Source organism: Ambystoma mexicanum, chromosome 2q (genome assembly GCF_040938575.1).
Source record: "Ambystoma mexicanum isolate Mex_15411 chromosome 2q, UKY_AmexF1_1, whole genome shotgun sequence".
In the NCBI taxonomy this organism is placed as follows: domain Eukaryota; kingdom Metazoa; phylum Chordata; class Amphibia; order Caudata; family Ambystomatidae; genus Ambystoma; species Ambystoma mexicanum.
The window spans coordinates 85,260,108-85,275,456 of NC_090924.1; the positions used below are offsets into that span (position 1 = coordinate 85,260,108).

The 15,349-nt window shown below is 49.3% G+C and overlaps 1 protein-coding gene across 2 annotated transcripts in view; it reads left to right on the forward strand.

Annotated features, from left to right (window-relative positions):
- The window catches only part of RAB40C (RAB40C, member RAS oncogene family), a 520,231-nt gene that overhangs the window by 119,996 nt on the left and 384,886 nt on the right, over window positions 1–15,349 (forward strand). For both annotated transcript variants that reach the window (XM_069646914.1, XM_069646915.1), the window contains exon 4: window positions 12,241–12,301. In XM_069646914.1, coding sequence (XP_069503015.1) covers window positions 12,241–12,301 — 61 coding nt within the window. The remainder of the gene's footprint in view (window positions 1–12,240; window positions 12,302–15,349) is intronic.

The window sequence follows — 15,349 nt, forward strand, 5'->3', positions numbered from 1 at the left end:
AGATTTGGTTGCTCGTCGAAAGCCAGGCAGTGGAAGAAGTCCCAGCCTCCCAGCGAGGATTGGGATTTTATTCCAGGATTTTCGCTATTCAGTAGAAGAACCAGGCTGGCCTGAGAGTTGTCGGACTTTTCTACCCTCAACTTCTCCCTCCCTCTTCAAAAATTCAAGATGGTTATGCCAGTACTCGTAGCGAAGACATTGCGCAGGGGAGAATGGATGTGCTCCCTGGATCTGAAGGACGCATACCTACACATCCCGGTTTGGCAGCCGCATCGTTCCTTCCTCCGGTCCAGGATCATGGGCTGCCTCTTCCAATAAAGGTGCTACCCTTCGGTCTCTACTCAGCTCCCAGTCTGTTTACCAGACTCATGAATGCAGTGGTGGCCCTCCTCATGGCACAGGCCCACCACATCTACCCGTACCATGACTTCAGGCTCGTCAGAGCGACATCAACGGAGGCGGTACACTACACTTCCTCTGCTCTTATGAGCACACTCCACGACCTGGGATTTTCATTCAACCTCCGGAAGTCTCAGCTGCAGCCCTTGCATACACTTACTTTCCTGGGCCTCATCTGGGACACATGCTCCAAGAAAGTGTTCCCCTCGGAGTACAAGATCACGGCCATCAAGCGAGCCGCGGCTCACTCGCTCGCCCGATAAGTGACTTTGGCCTGGTGGTACCAACACTTACTCATGACGGTGGTCTTCCTGGCTGTCCCACACACAAGACTCGGGATGAGGAGACTACAGCTGCACCTAGCAGCCTCATGGAATCAGGAGCGGGCCTCCCAAGCGGACCTGATCAGCATTCCTCATTCTCTCTACTCAGACCTCACATGGTGGTCCAGGGACTGCAACCTGCGGACGGGCAAGCCATTCTGGCAGCAGGCCCCCATCACTTCGGACTCCTCCCCCGAGAGCTGTTGGGCCACTCTGGCTGCCAGAGCGTCCAAGGAGTCTCATATCAACTGGATGGAACTGAAGGCCACCTGGCTAGCACTTGGAGCCTTCCTTCCGGTTATTGAGGGCAAGGTTGTCCTCATCCAGACGGACAACTCCACCAACATGTACTATGTCAAAAAGCAGGGGGGGGAAGGGGACCAGGTCCCCTACACTGCAGATTAGCCGTCGGCATGTGGGAATGGGCCCTAGAGAACAACCTCTACCTCACGGATGTCCACCTTCCTGGGAAGTCCAACTTGGAGGCGGACAGGCTCAGCAGGCTGGTAGCGGACAATTACGAGTGGCAATTGAACGACCAGGTGCTGCAGGAGTCCTTCAGCTGATGGGGGCTCCCACAGGTTGACCTTTTTGCCTTCCGGGACTACAAGAAGTGCCAGCAGTTCGCGTCCTGGCAGGGACAAGGCCCCGGCTCCCTGGGCGACGTATTTCAGATCCAGTGGAAAGGCATGACAGCATATACCTTCCAGCCCACACCACTGGTCCACAGGGTGATCTGCAAAATAAAGGAATCTTGTCACCCAAGCATCATTCTGGCCGGCGAGAAGATGGTTCTCGGAGCTGCTCAGCCTCTCGGACAAGCCACCCATTCACCTTCCGACGGGCCCAGCCCATCTTGGGCAGGGTCATCCACCCTGTGCCACATAAATTAGCCCTTGCAGCGTGGCTCCTGAGCAGGTCACACTAAGGCACCTCAGCCTCTCACAGACTAACCTAGTGATCATTCAAGGTGCGAGGAGCAAGGCTACCAGGAGCCAGTACAACAGTAAGCGGACTATGGTCGGTCACTGGGAAGACTCTTAGGAGATCGATCCCCTTACCTGGAAGTTGGACAATGTATTCTCCTTCTCGGCACACCTCGCCAACTCAGGCGTGCAGGTAGACACATGCTACACGTATCTGGCAGCCATAGGGGCCTACAGAAACTCGGAGGAGGAGGTATTTTCCTCTTCCAACTCGATAGTCAAGAGGCATTTGACAGGCCTAGTCAGACTTTACCTGCCCATCAAAAAAACCACACCATGTGTGGGACCTTAATATAGTGTTGGGCGCCTTGGCGCACAAGCAGTTAGTGTCTATGGTGTCTGCGGACATCAGGCTGGTCACCATTAAGACAGCCCTGCTCGTGGGCATCACTTGGGCTTGCAGAGTCGGCGAGATCCAGGCTCTGGTGGCGTCAGAGCCGTATACTACTTTTCACAAGAATAAGGTAGTCTTACGGACACACCCAGCATTCCTACCAACGGTACCCTTCGCCTTCCATCTAAACAAGGAAATAGCCCTATCTACGCTCTTTGCTGAGCGTAAGGCCGAGGCTCATGCACTGTCTGGATGTCACACCCGCTCTGAAATTCTACTTGGACAGGACCAAGGGTTTCCGCAAGTCGGACGCACTGTTTGTCACCTTCGGCGGGTCAAGGCCCGGGTATCGGGCACTGATTGCATGGGGGATGGTTTCTGCCATCAAGGAAGCCTATGAGGGACAGCACAAGCCGCTGCCAGCTAACATACACGCCCATGAGGTCAGAGCCAAGGCCACAGCCATTGCATTCCAATGGCAGGTCCCGTGGCAGGTCATAAGCAGGGTGGCCACCTGGGCCACCCCTTCGGCTTTTTGTAAGCGTTACTGTTTAGACGCCGGCTCTAGATCAGACGTGGCTTTTGGACAGAGGGTTCAAAGAAACCTATTTGCTTAAGGAGGGTCTCCTCTCCACCCTAGGGCTACAATCAGTTGTAATTGCCCATGCAGTATGGAGGAAAAGGGACGGGACGTAAGAGTAATTTCACCGTACTTCGTCCCATTTCCTCCATACATCCCACCCCCCTCCCCCTAATAATACCGGTGTCATTAGGCAATGTTAAATATTGTTGACGCGTCAATGGGGACTGAGGTGTGGCGCCGGTGGGTGAAGTCAGGCTAGCGCATGCTCCCAGGGCCGCACCCCTGCGCGCCTCTAGATTTAAAAGGAAGAAGGTTTTTTATGCTGAGAAAGGTTCTGCCCCCCGTCCCTAGCAAGGGACACCCATGCATTATAGAAGAAAGGGGACTAGGAGTACATTTTAGTCACTACGGTGAGTAACTTATAATTGATTCCCCACTCCATTAGCTTTGCTTCCAGCATGTCCATTGTACCAAATTGCTTTGCCGCAAATGAATTGGCATGAAGTCTGCCAACAGTCTTTGTCCCCTACTTTGAACAGCACGGGTAGCATATCTCCCAGCCGGAACAAACCAGTTCTGCATCACATTGTTTTTCATATGCCCTTGTCTTCGGTTTCGGTCTGGCCAATTTAACAAAAGAATGCTCACAAATCCAAATTTCTTTCGGAACCTTCAGCACTTGCTGGGTGAAAAGACATAAGGCCTGTACCCCTCAAAACACCTTTTACAGCTGTCTCCCCATGCCCCTGGTATCTATCCAAAACCTTAATCCAGTTATCCCCCATACCTAGGCCGGCCCCCTATGAGGCTGCCCCGATAAGAAAGTACTGTGTCCAAAAATTTGCCTGGTCTGGACCAACCCACTTCACTTCTTTCCTCAACCTTGATGGCACTTGCCCACCTTTCACAATGTGTAAAAGGTGGGCAAATTTCCCTCCCTGTGTGTCTTCATCCTTTCAAAACTCCCTCGCACTTCTACTGGGCAGTTATCAGTCTCGTTAACTTTAAGCCACCCCTCTGCTCCATTTGACTCCTCCTGATCCATAGACCAAGCCCATTTCCTGTCCAGCCAATGTCCGACACCCTAGCCCCTGCGGAGTCCTCACCCTAAAATCCCCTACAAAGACTGGTATCCCGATGCAGAAAGAAGTTGTGGGGTGGCAAAAGCCATACTCGGCCCAACCTATCAATAAACGCCTCAATGCCAAGTATGGACAGACGGAAGGGGGGGGGATCCACTCTTGCTGTCAGCGCACTCCCAACCGCATTCTTCAGTGATTGCTGCGGCGCCACTGTACTCTAAACATCAGTCATCCGGGGCACCTTGTCCTCAGCGCTGTCAGGCAAGGAGAAGTTCTTGGAGGTGTACGGGAAGAAACGCTACTCGAACGCCTCCTTGCACCTGCGTCAAACCAACACGGATGCCACGCTAGCAGCTGCTAAACAGAGGCTTTGGTGGGAAATAGCGGACTTCCTTCCAGAACTCCTGGTGAAGAGCCAGGTGCGCTTGAAGGCGGATGTAGGAGAAGCCAAGCTGGTTGCGCAGGACATCATAGAGTCCACCGTGGCCCATATCGATACCTCTGACTGGGCCATCTGCATCGCCACGGACATGAGAAGGATGGCCTGGCTTCGGGCTACGAAATTTAACCCTGATGTCCAGGAACGCATATTGGACCTTCTGTTCGAGGGTAGGGACCTCTCCCACTCTACTGCAGACGAGGAATTGGATAAAAAGAACAGCTTGCAGACAGTGAAATCTTGATCTATTCTGATGAAGGCCACGCACAAAGCATACACCCAGTCGCATCAACGCTCAGAAAAGGGGCGGTCGTTCAACAGGTTCCTGGGCTTCCAGGAGAGGAGGTTGAGACAACCTTGACCGCTCACCCAGTCCGCACTGGTGCAAGCAACAAAAAGGAGGGGGGAGCCAAGGCTGCTTCCAGTCCCCCACCTCAGCACCAGCCTCAGAAAGAAAAAGGCATGACTTGCTCCTTCGGGTCCACGTGGCTCCAGTGGGTGGCAGGCTTGCCTTTCATGTGCAATTTTGGCGCCAGAACTTTGCGGACCCCTGGATCCGCTGTAGTATCCTCAGGGTACCAGCTACCAGTCCCTTCCCCTTCCCCTTCCTCCTTCCTCCCCTCCACTCCCACAGATTGGGACAGCAACTCTGTTAGCAGAGATTCGGTCATTCGTACATAGCCAGGCAGTGGAAGAAGTCCCAACCTCCCAGAGAGGGTTGAGCTTTTATTCCAGGATTTTCGCCATACGAAAGAAACAGGCTGGCCTGAGAGTTTTGTTGGACTTATCCACCCTCAGCCTCTCCCTCCCGCTTCAAAAATTCAAGATGGTAACGCCAGCGCTCATTGCAGAGACACTAGACAGGGGAGACTGGATGTGCTCCCTTGATCTGAAGGACGCCCATCTGAACGTCCCTATCTGGCAGCCTCATTGCTCCTTGCTATGTTTCAGGATCATAGGCTGCCATTTACAGTGCAAGGTACTCAAGGTACTACCCTTTGGCCTCAACTCAGACCCCAGGGTATTCACCAGACTCATGAATGCGGTGGCAGCTCTCCTCAGGGCCCAAGGCCACCATGTCTACCTTTACCTGGCTGACTGGCTCGTCAGGGCGAGATCTCCCCAGGTAGTTACCCACACCTTCTCCGCACTTATGAACACACTTCACGACCTGGGGTTTACTATCAACCTCAAGAAGTCTCGGCTGCAGCCCACGCAGAACCTCGCCTTCCTGGGCCTCATCTGGAATACAACCTCTGAGAAGGTCTTTCCCTCGGAGGACAAGATCGCGTCCATCAAGAGGGACATTACGCACCTCTGCCTGGTGGTATGATATGATAGGTTAATTATAACACACTTAATACCCAGAGGTTTTTAAGCACGGACCTGGGGATCGAACCCGTGTTGCTGCGTGTCGTCTTGCTTCCAAGGCAAGCATGTTGCCGCTGAGCTATCCTCCCTCTGCTACCTGCAACCAGCACTTACTGGGTATCATGGCAGCGGTTCTACTCGCCGTGCCCCACACCAGGCTCAGGATAAGGAGGTTACAGCTGCACTTCTCAGCCTCATGGAATCAGGAGAAGGGCTCCCAAGCGGAGCAGGTCAGCATACCTCCTTCTCCTTCTCTCCACTCGGACCTCATATAGTGGTCCAAGGACTGCAACCTGCGGATGGGCAAGCCATTCCAGCAACAGACTCCGCAGGTCACCATCACTACGGACTCCTCCCTGAAGGGCTGGGGTGCCACTCTGGACAACTTCAGCGTCCACAGAGTCTGGACCCGACAGGAGCAGGCGTTGCATATCAATTGGCTGGAACTCGGGACCATCTGGCTAGCCCTGAGAGCCTTCCTTCCTCTCATTGGAGGCATAACAGTCCTTATCCAGACCGACAACTCCACCAGCATGTACTATTTCAACAAGGAGGGGGGGGGGTACCAGGTCCCCTCCATTGTGTAGCCTAGCAGCTAGCATGTGGGAATGGGCACTGGAGAACAACATCTTCCTCACAGCCGTCCACCTCCCGGGGGAGGCCAACCTGGAAGCAGACAGGCTCAGCTGACTGGGAGCGGCAATTACGAATGGCAATTGAAAGACCAGGTGCTGCAGGTGATCTTCAACACATGGGGCCACCCTCACATGGATCTATTTGCCTCATGGAAGAATCGGAGGTGCCATCGGTTTGCGTCTTGGCAGGGGCAAAGACCCCAGCTCCTTGGGCGACGCATTGCAGATTCCATGGGAGGGCATGACAGCTTATGCCTTTCCTCTAGCACCCCTGATCCACCGGGTAATACGCACATGGGGGCCTACCGAAATTCAGAGATGGAAACTTTTTCCTCTTCCAACCCAGTAATCAAGAAGCATTTGGCGGGCATGTCCAGGCTCTACCCACCCATCAAGAAGTCACACCCCGTGTGGGACTTCAATGTGGCGTTGGACGCCTTGGCACACAAACCTTTAGAGCCAATGGCATCCGCGGACATCAGGCTGGTCACCATTAAGACAGCGTTGCTAGTGGGGACTAACCTCCACTCGCAGAGTCAGTGAAATCCAGGCTCTGGTGGCCTCAGAGCCCTATACTACTTTCCACAGGGATAAGGTGGTCCTGCGGACTCACCCGGCATTCCTTCCTAAGATACCCTCCGCGTTCCATCTGAACGAGGAAATAGTCTTGCCCACATTTTTCGCTGACGCCAAGGATGAGGCTCAGAGACTCTTGCACTGTCTGGACGTCACGCATGCACTGAAAGTCTATCTGGACAGGACTAAGGGCTTCCGCAAGTCGGACGCTCTCTGTCACCTTTCGAGGATCCAGGCCTGGATATCAAGCTTCCAAGGCTTTGATCGCTCAATGGTTGCAGACACCAAAGAGGCCTATGAGGGGCAGCAGAAACCGCTGCCAGCTAACATGCACGCTCACGCCATCAGGGCCAAGGCCACGGCCATCGCCTTCCAACGGCAAGTCCCGTGGCAAGTCATAAGCAGGGCGGCCACCTGGGCCACTCCTTTGGCTTTCTGTAAGCATTACTGTTTGGACGCCGGCTCAAAGTCAGACGCGGCCTTCGGACAGGTGGTTCTGAGGAACGTATTTGCTTAAGGAGGGTCTCGTCTCCACCCTGGGGCTACATTCAGTTGTAATCGCCCCTGCTGTATGGAGGAAAGGGGACAGGACCTAAGAGTAATTATAACTTACTCACCGTAGTGACTAACGTACTCTAGTCCTTAGTCCTCTTTTCTCCATACATCCCTCCATCCTCCCCCCAAATAATACTCGTGTCATTTGGCAATCTTAAATATTGTTGATGCGTCAATCGGGACTGAAGAGTGGCGCCGGTGGGCGGAGTCAGGGTAGCACATGCCAACAGGCCCCTGCATGAACATCAATTTGACATGTATGCTGAAACAGCCGGAGCCCTATTCGTCCCTCGGATACAAACTGTAACCTAAATTCTTTGTCATAGCGAAGCCACGCAAACCCCGCAAAATTAATCTGTGCGTTCCTGATCAAATCCACAAGTGCCACTCTCCTCTCCGGCAAGTTCTTGCAGTACATGCTAGCGTATATAAGAAAAAGTGTCGTCCACTTGTCCCATTTCCTCCTCTTTTGAGCTCTCCTTACACCCCATCTGTGTGTAATAACTTAAATAGTTCTATGCATTCCCCTTTACAAATTCTGTATTTGTTGCCATTGTTGGATGTTAACCCAATGGCTTAGCTACACCTATATATGTCAACCTAACCACCCCCTTTCTTTTGCCACCTCCTTCCTCTTCGCCCATACTTTCCCTGTCCTTCATTTTCTCTTCTAGCCTCTTTTATTCTTCATCTTGTGCTGCTTCTCTTCTTTACCTTTTGAAGTGTCCTCTTTTTTCTTTCCTCCTTCTCCTTTTCCCCCATCATGTCTTCTGTCATCATACCTCTTAATACCTCTGCCTTGTCTGCTCCTAATCTCCCTACTCTTCTTTTCCGGTCTTTTCTTCCAAGAACAAATACTGCAGAATCCCACCATTGCTGCCGTTCCCATTCGCTCTTCATCTTATTTCTGCTTTTCTCAGCCACTCCTTTGCATACCATTCTTCCTTCCCATTCTCATCACTATAGGTTTCGCTGCTCCCTTCTGCTCCTCTTTTCACACTCTTGATAAAGGTTGTTGTGGGATTCCACCTTGGCTGTACCCTGTCTGCTGCCTCAACCTCCTCACGGCCACCACCCTTTCACACTCCGCTTTCACTGCTGTGTGCAGATCTCGTCCGGCTCTTACCATCACTGCCTTTAGCATCCCACCATGCTTTTCCCTTCATCATCTTCCTCTGTTGCCTCCATGGATGTTCATTCCCCACCATCCTCTGACACACCGCAGTGCTCCTGGCCTTACCAGTGTTCCTCCAGTAGTTAACATTCCCTCTGAATACTCCCTTTTCATTTCCACCATTGCTCTTTTCCCCTTCATTGCCCTTTGCCACTATTTTATTTGCTGTATCTACCTCCCCTAGACTTATTTTGCTGGCCCTGCCATCAAGTGGGCTTTTGGCCAGCCTAGCAACTTCTTGGTTCATGGCGGCAGATTTCTTCTATCCTCCTTTTCTACCCTTTCTGCCTCATGCCTATCACAAGATTGTTCCCCGCTGAGGAGCCTTACCTCTTACAATGTCTGCCCCAGACAATGCCACTGCGACCAGAGTTCAGATCAACCCTTTCACTCCTTCTCTTTACTTTTCACTTGCCTCATTCATTTCCACCACTCTCTGCTCTTCTCTCCTCTTTCCACATCCCCATCTTAGAATTACCCAACCTTTTTTCACCCTCTTATTGCCACTGTCTGGTGACACCTAGAGATGGTACTGTGAAAACAATGTTCTTACACCTCCAGTCCCTCTTTTTTTCCTGCTGTCTCTTCCAATCTTGCTCTGGCCCTCGTTACCGGCCTACTCTCCTCACTTCCTATGTGCCTCCTTGCCCCCCCCCCCTCCTTTGACTGGGGCCCTTCCAACACTCCTGCCCCTGCCCGAGTTCCCCCGGTCCTCGCCACTCCAGCCCGGGGCTCTACCCCCTGGTTGCCTTGCCTGCCCGGGGCTCTACCCCCTGGTTGCCTTGCCTGCCTGGGGCTCTACCCTCTCCTCCTTCCACAATGCACCTGTGGGGCGGTGATCATTCCTTCACACCCACAGAGGCTCCTCCTGTGTAAAAAGGGTTTGGTTCTGTCCACATACATTGGAAAGATCTCTTCCCAACAATGGAGGAAAAGGGACTAATTATAAAGTATATTCCATTCACACAAGTAGCTTTTACATTCGAACATGGTGAACAGTGATGGACACACTATTTTCTACCTGCTGATTCACACGGATGCCTGGTTGTATCATTTATTCTGACTCCATAACTATCCACATCTATCGACCCCCGGGTCAGACTCCTTCATTCGAGGAAGAGCTCAGTTTCACAGTAGGTGAAAATCTGAAACCTACCACCAGGGCCTTAATACTTGGGGATCCAACCTAGGTCTAAATGACCGTGCAGATCCCACTGCATCAGCTGCCGCTGACACGCTTTCTAACCTGGGATTCAAGGATCAAATTTCAACCCCAACCGACAATAAAGGTAGAACCCTTGACTGAGTAGCGGATCTCAAGTGCCAGACAATCATCACCTCTAACCTACCCATCCCATGGTCTGACCACCACATTATAAAACTTGCTTTACCGCTAACGAAACAATCACCCCCTACTCTAGCCCTGTCCCCCAACCTCTGTTGCAGCATCCGCTAGATGTCGAGTCTATCTCGCCTCTTCTCATGCCTCTCCTACCCAAGAACCTACGCTCAACCCCCGACATCCTAGCAAACATCTACTCAAACACTATGACTAATGCAGTCAACATAATTGTCCACTTATGCCTAGAAGAGCGAAACCCATCGTCCACATTAACCCGTGGTTTACCCCCGAACACCAAGACGTTAGCCAAAATAAAAGACTGGCAGAATCACTCTAGAGAAAGGATCCAACAGATCAAAACAAAAACTCCTTCAAATCAATTGCCAAGGAATACAAACAAGCCATTATCTCAGCCAACGCCACAGCTTATAACACAAGAATAGCAAACGTCTGCTCCAACTCCCAAGAAATCTTTAGAATACTCAGAGAACTAGAAACACCATGCGCCCCACAGATCACCATCTGAAAAGACAAGGCATGATGCATAGACATCCAAAATGCTATGCAAGCCAAAATCACATCCTTGCAACTGAAAATAGAAAAGAAACCAGCCCTAATCTCCTCCCCAACACCACACTCCCCCATAACTCACTACAGCACACCTCCATTTTTCTTTAGTTATGTAACCGTAACAGAAACGGCTAACATGCTTAAACCTCAAATCATCCAAATGCATGGGGACATCTGCCCTGCAAACATTATCACAGTGCTCAGAATCCCTTGTCCCATTCATCACTAGATGTATCAACGCTTCCTTCTCATCTAGCCAGGTCCCTATTATCCTCAAAGAATCATGGGTTTGCCTACTGCTGAAAAAGCCATCACTTGACCCAACAGCACCTAACAGCTACCACCCAATCGCAACAGTCCCATTCCTCCTAAAAATCCTGGATAAAGCAGCCTACGAACAGATACAAAACCTCAAAAAATCCAACCACATCCTGAGTGTGTGTCAGTCAGGCTTCCACCCAGGCCATGGAACAGAAACATCACTGCTAGATCTAAAGAAAATAGCTCAATGCCTTCATTGATGAAGGTAGGCTATCCCTCCTACTACTCCTGGACCTCTCCGCTGCCTTTGCCTTGGTGAACCACAAAACACTGTGCAACCATCTCCTAGCCTCCGCTAATTTCTCACATGAACCACTGCCTGGATGGCATCCTTCCTAGAAGATAGATCCATGAGTCTTCTCGGACACTTCTCATGCCCCACCCATCCCCCATCCCCTGTGGAGTTCTCCAAGGCTCATGCTTCTCACCCTCCCTTTACAACATATTTACGAAACCCCTCTTTGACCTCCTGAACTCCACTGGCATAACCTACCCCAATTATGCCAACGACACTCAAATACTCATCCCGCTCACAGGCATCTACAAAGCAGATTTCCTCACTATCAATAGAATCTACTCCACCATCCAAGCCTGAATGGCCACAAGCCACCTGTGCCTCAACGATAAGACAGAGACACCGTTGGTAGGCTCCCCAGCTATGCTAAAATAACTCAACACGCAATTCTCTGCCTTCACAATAGACTGCATTGTCCTCCCAGTCTCACCATCGGTCACAACCCTGGGCGTTTATCTGGATGCCTCACTATTCCTCCCCAGGCAGGTGAATGCTATCGCCTCCTACGGCTTACACAGTGAAACTCATAAACGCAGCTAGCTATATCCTCACACCGACCATTGCCTCTCCATCGCCAAAGCAATCACAGGAGCTTGACTTGACTACTCCAACGTCCTATTTGCAGGGACCTCAAAACATTGACAAAATGCAAATAATCCAGAACAATGCCCTCTGAGCGCCACTCAATATACCAAAGAAAGTTCACATCTCAGCAGCCAGACAGGAGGTGCACTGGCTCCCAATCAGTGAGAGAATCTTCAAGACACTCTCCATCATGCATAAATGCAGATCAAACACTGTCCCGCAATACCCGTCAGTCAATCACTAAACCACCATCCACCAGAGAAGTAAGGACGATCCAGGGCCACTGCCTCGCTCCTCCTACCTTCAAAAAAACCAGAACAGGGGGGAATCAAGTTTCCCTGCAGTAGCTGCTAAACACTGGCACGCGCTACCCTCCTCTCTAAGAACAGAGAAGATCTACTAGCCATTCTGCAGAGCCTTAAAGACATGGCTATTCACCCAAAGACTTGACATGACGACTGGGAAATACCAGGTGCTAAGCACGAAATATCCTGCCTGACACTGTCCACTTTCTCTTGTTTCATGTAATAATAAGTGTATGTGTAACTGGTTCAACAGCACCTTGTTGCCCCCCTGGGTTAGGGCGCTTTTACAAATGTAAAAAATAAATCAATAAAATATATTCTTGAAATACCATCCTGCCATTAACATCTTTTTCCTCTTTTTGCAGGGACACATCAGGGCAGGGCAGATTCTGCACCATTTTCCGGTCATATTCAAGGGGTGCACAGGTAAGCGCAACCAAATATACAGATCAGGTTCTTCTTCCAAATTAATGAGCTGTGATCATGCTGTACTTTAGATCATACGTTCATGTAAATGTTCAATTTTTGGCATCTTTGTTTTCTCAACTAAATACCGAATTACATTTTTTTTTATTTTGGCTTGTATTTTTTTGTAGTATCTACTCCTAAGGGTCTTGGTAATGCACTTGGAAACCTCGCCAGTTCGTTGTTACAATATGAATATATTTAATTCGATCTAAATGATTGTTAAAAATCATTTAATGCATCTCACTGATGCTTGCTTAGTTCCGATGCAATGAATATGTTTTCGTAACCAGTGCTGGAAATTGACACAATTTACTGGGGGAAGCCCACCCCCCAAATGCCACCCCTTTGTGCATCACTTGCCATGAATATTTGTGTTGGATTACAGCAGAGTGTTATGTAAACCATATGAAAATGCATATTACAATACGTTCAATTTAAGAATTTTGTTTTGGAACTTTTGCAAGAAGCTTCTAGTGTGATAGTTGCAACAAAAAAACTCCTCAAGTGGGCTATTTGGCCAAAAGATTGCTTATATTGGCATAACAATGTCAGTTCTGGCCTGTATAGGTGGCGTTGGTCATCTATGGGAGTTACTCTGGTATAGAAAGTATATGGGCTTGGCACTTTTTGTTCTGGCATTTTTTGGAGGGACACTCCTAACCGTGCTGTGACCGGAACTAAATTCCTGTCACATTGTTGATTTTAAAACACTATTTTGTTCCAGCAAAAACAATTGTTGGAAAGGTAATTGGTTAATTGCAGCTTTTCACTTGTTAGTCATATTTACGTGATTTAAATCATCCATTGCTGCCTCTAAAAGGATGTCTGGAAAATAAAGTTTATCGCTTTTGCTGTAATTGAATCTTCTCTATAGTTACTCAGCCACTTGACTCTGAAGCAATACAACATCCCAGCACACAGTATTTAGTAAAAAGTACTTCCCTAATTTGTAGGTTTGGCTATAATACGGGCTTGTGTGCCACCTATAGGCTGAAACTATTGCATTGGAGTACTGATAGTAGGGATGTGGCATGTGAAGAGGGCCACATGACCTGTTGAGGAGTGTTTGGTTATTTATCCGCTCACTGACTGCCCATGGCGATGCTAATACTGCAGTGACAACCCCTTGTGCGCTCCTATCAACCCTTTTGCTACCCAAATGTTCAAGGACTTGGTCTCAATCACTTGCCAATATCTCTCTGAGCTCTATAATCTCTCTTCTGGACTCTTTCCTGAAGCTTTCAAATCTGCAACTTTTACCCCTATTCAAGAAACCCTCTGCTGATTCAAACGTCCCAGCAAACTATCGCTCAGTTTCCCTCCTTCCCCATTATTGAAAAGTCCTTGAGCAGGTGGTCTTCGACCGGATCACTAAGTACTTTGAGGTTAATGGCCTTTGAGATCCACTTTAATCTGGCTTCTGTAATACACACCACCAACACTACATTCATGCATGTCTCCAACGTTCTCTGAAATGCTCACTACTACAAACTCTGTTCTATACTCATCCTTTTGGACCTTCCTGCTGCTTTTGAGACTGTCAACCAGTCCCCTCTCTTCTTCCACCTTGGGTTTAGCAAATCTGCTCTTGCTTGGATCGCATCCTACCTGTAACTTTGATCCTTTAAAGTCTCTTGGAAATCGCATACCTCTGACCCCACCCCTCTGGTCTGTCAGCATCCCCAAAGGATCCGTCTTTTGACTCTTCACCCTCTATACCTTTGCCCTTGGAAGACTTCTCATCCTTCGGCTTTCACCATCATCTCTTTGCTGATGACGCTAACATATTTTTCTCCTTTCCGTCCTTCAACCTGTCCTTCTCGGAACAGATTATGAACTGTCTTACTGCAATTTGTCACTGGACGGCTCTATGCTGCCTCCTGCTGAACTCTTCAAAACGGCAGAACTCTTTCTCCCTGCATCGAATACCATCCCTCCCCTCCCTGACCTCCTGGCTCTCTCAACCAAGGCTTGCAATCTTGGGGTCCTCCTCTGAGAGCTACTTACGACTGCAACAGTTGATCATTACCACTGCCTCTGTTGCTCGTATTAATTCATGTGTTTCTTACTAACCATTCTACAAAAACTGTACTCTCCACTCTTGTGCTCAGCAAACTGGACAACTGCTCAAGCATACTCCTTGAACTTCCTCTCTACTCGTTCCTCCCTCTAGACAGTCCTCCATTTCGCTACCCACACTGGTTGGTTCTCCATGCTCAATTGCTCTCTTTTCAAGTTCTTACTAGTATACAAATTATCAATTATCTTGCTCCTCAGTACCTGTCTGATTGCATCCGTTTACTCAATAATCACAAATAAAGTCTAAGGGTTAGCACGTTCTTTCTTAACCCATTACAGTTTTAAAACCTCACCGACAGAACAATTAGTTTAACATATTATTCCTCAATCTTAGTTCCCTATAGATTACTAAATGTCCCTAGGCAACTCTTCATATCCCTAGGTATATGTAGCTAACCCTGTTAGTGCGCTGGTGTATCGCCTATCAAGGTTAAGGGATGGAAGAGAAACTTGCCCTAACCTCTCTCACTACTTTCCTGAACCACTAGGAGTAAGCGCACACTTATGGAAGTCAAATCTTTCTATTTTTATTCGTATTGCTTCCAAATATGTGACTTATCAAATTATTTAAAACATTCATATGAAGCAATAGTCTGTGTGGACTAGTTGGATGACTCCATATGTTTATCAATATTCACTTTTAGTTGCACATTAAAAACTAAAAACTTGATGTGATTCGAACAAGCACAACTTTGAATATGCTGAGTCAAGGGAGTTGGGAAATCAGCACGCCCCTCAATTGGTCAACCGGTTTCAGCGGAATAGATCCAGTACTTTCTTCAGGACTCCGAGTGTGGGAAGTGTAGTCACAGTTGATAATTAAAAAAGACAGTCTTCTGATGGCTTGTCTTGCGCTCCGTTTCCCTTGTTGGAGTAGGGCACCTTGATTGGGTTGTGGGACGTCTCAAGGCTCTTTTTCAATCCCTG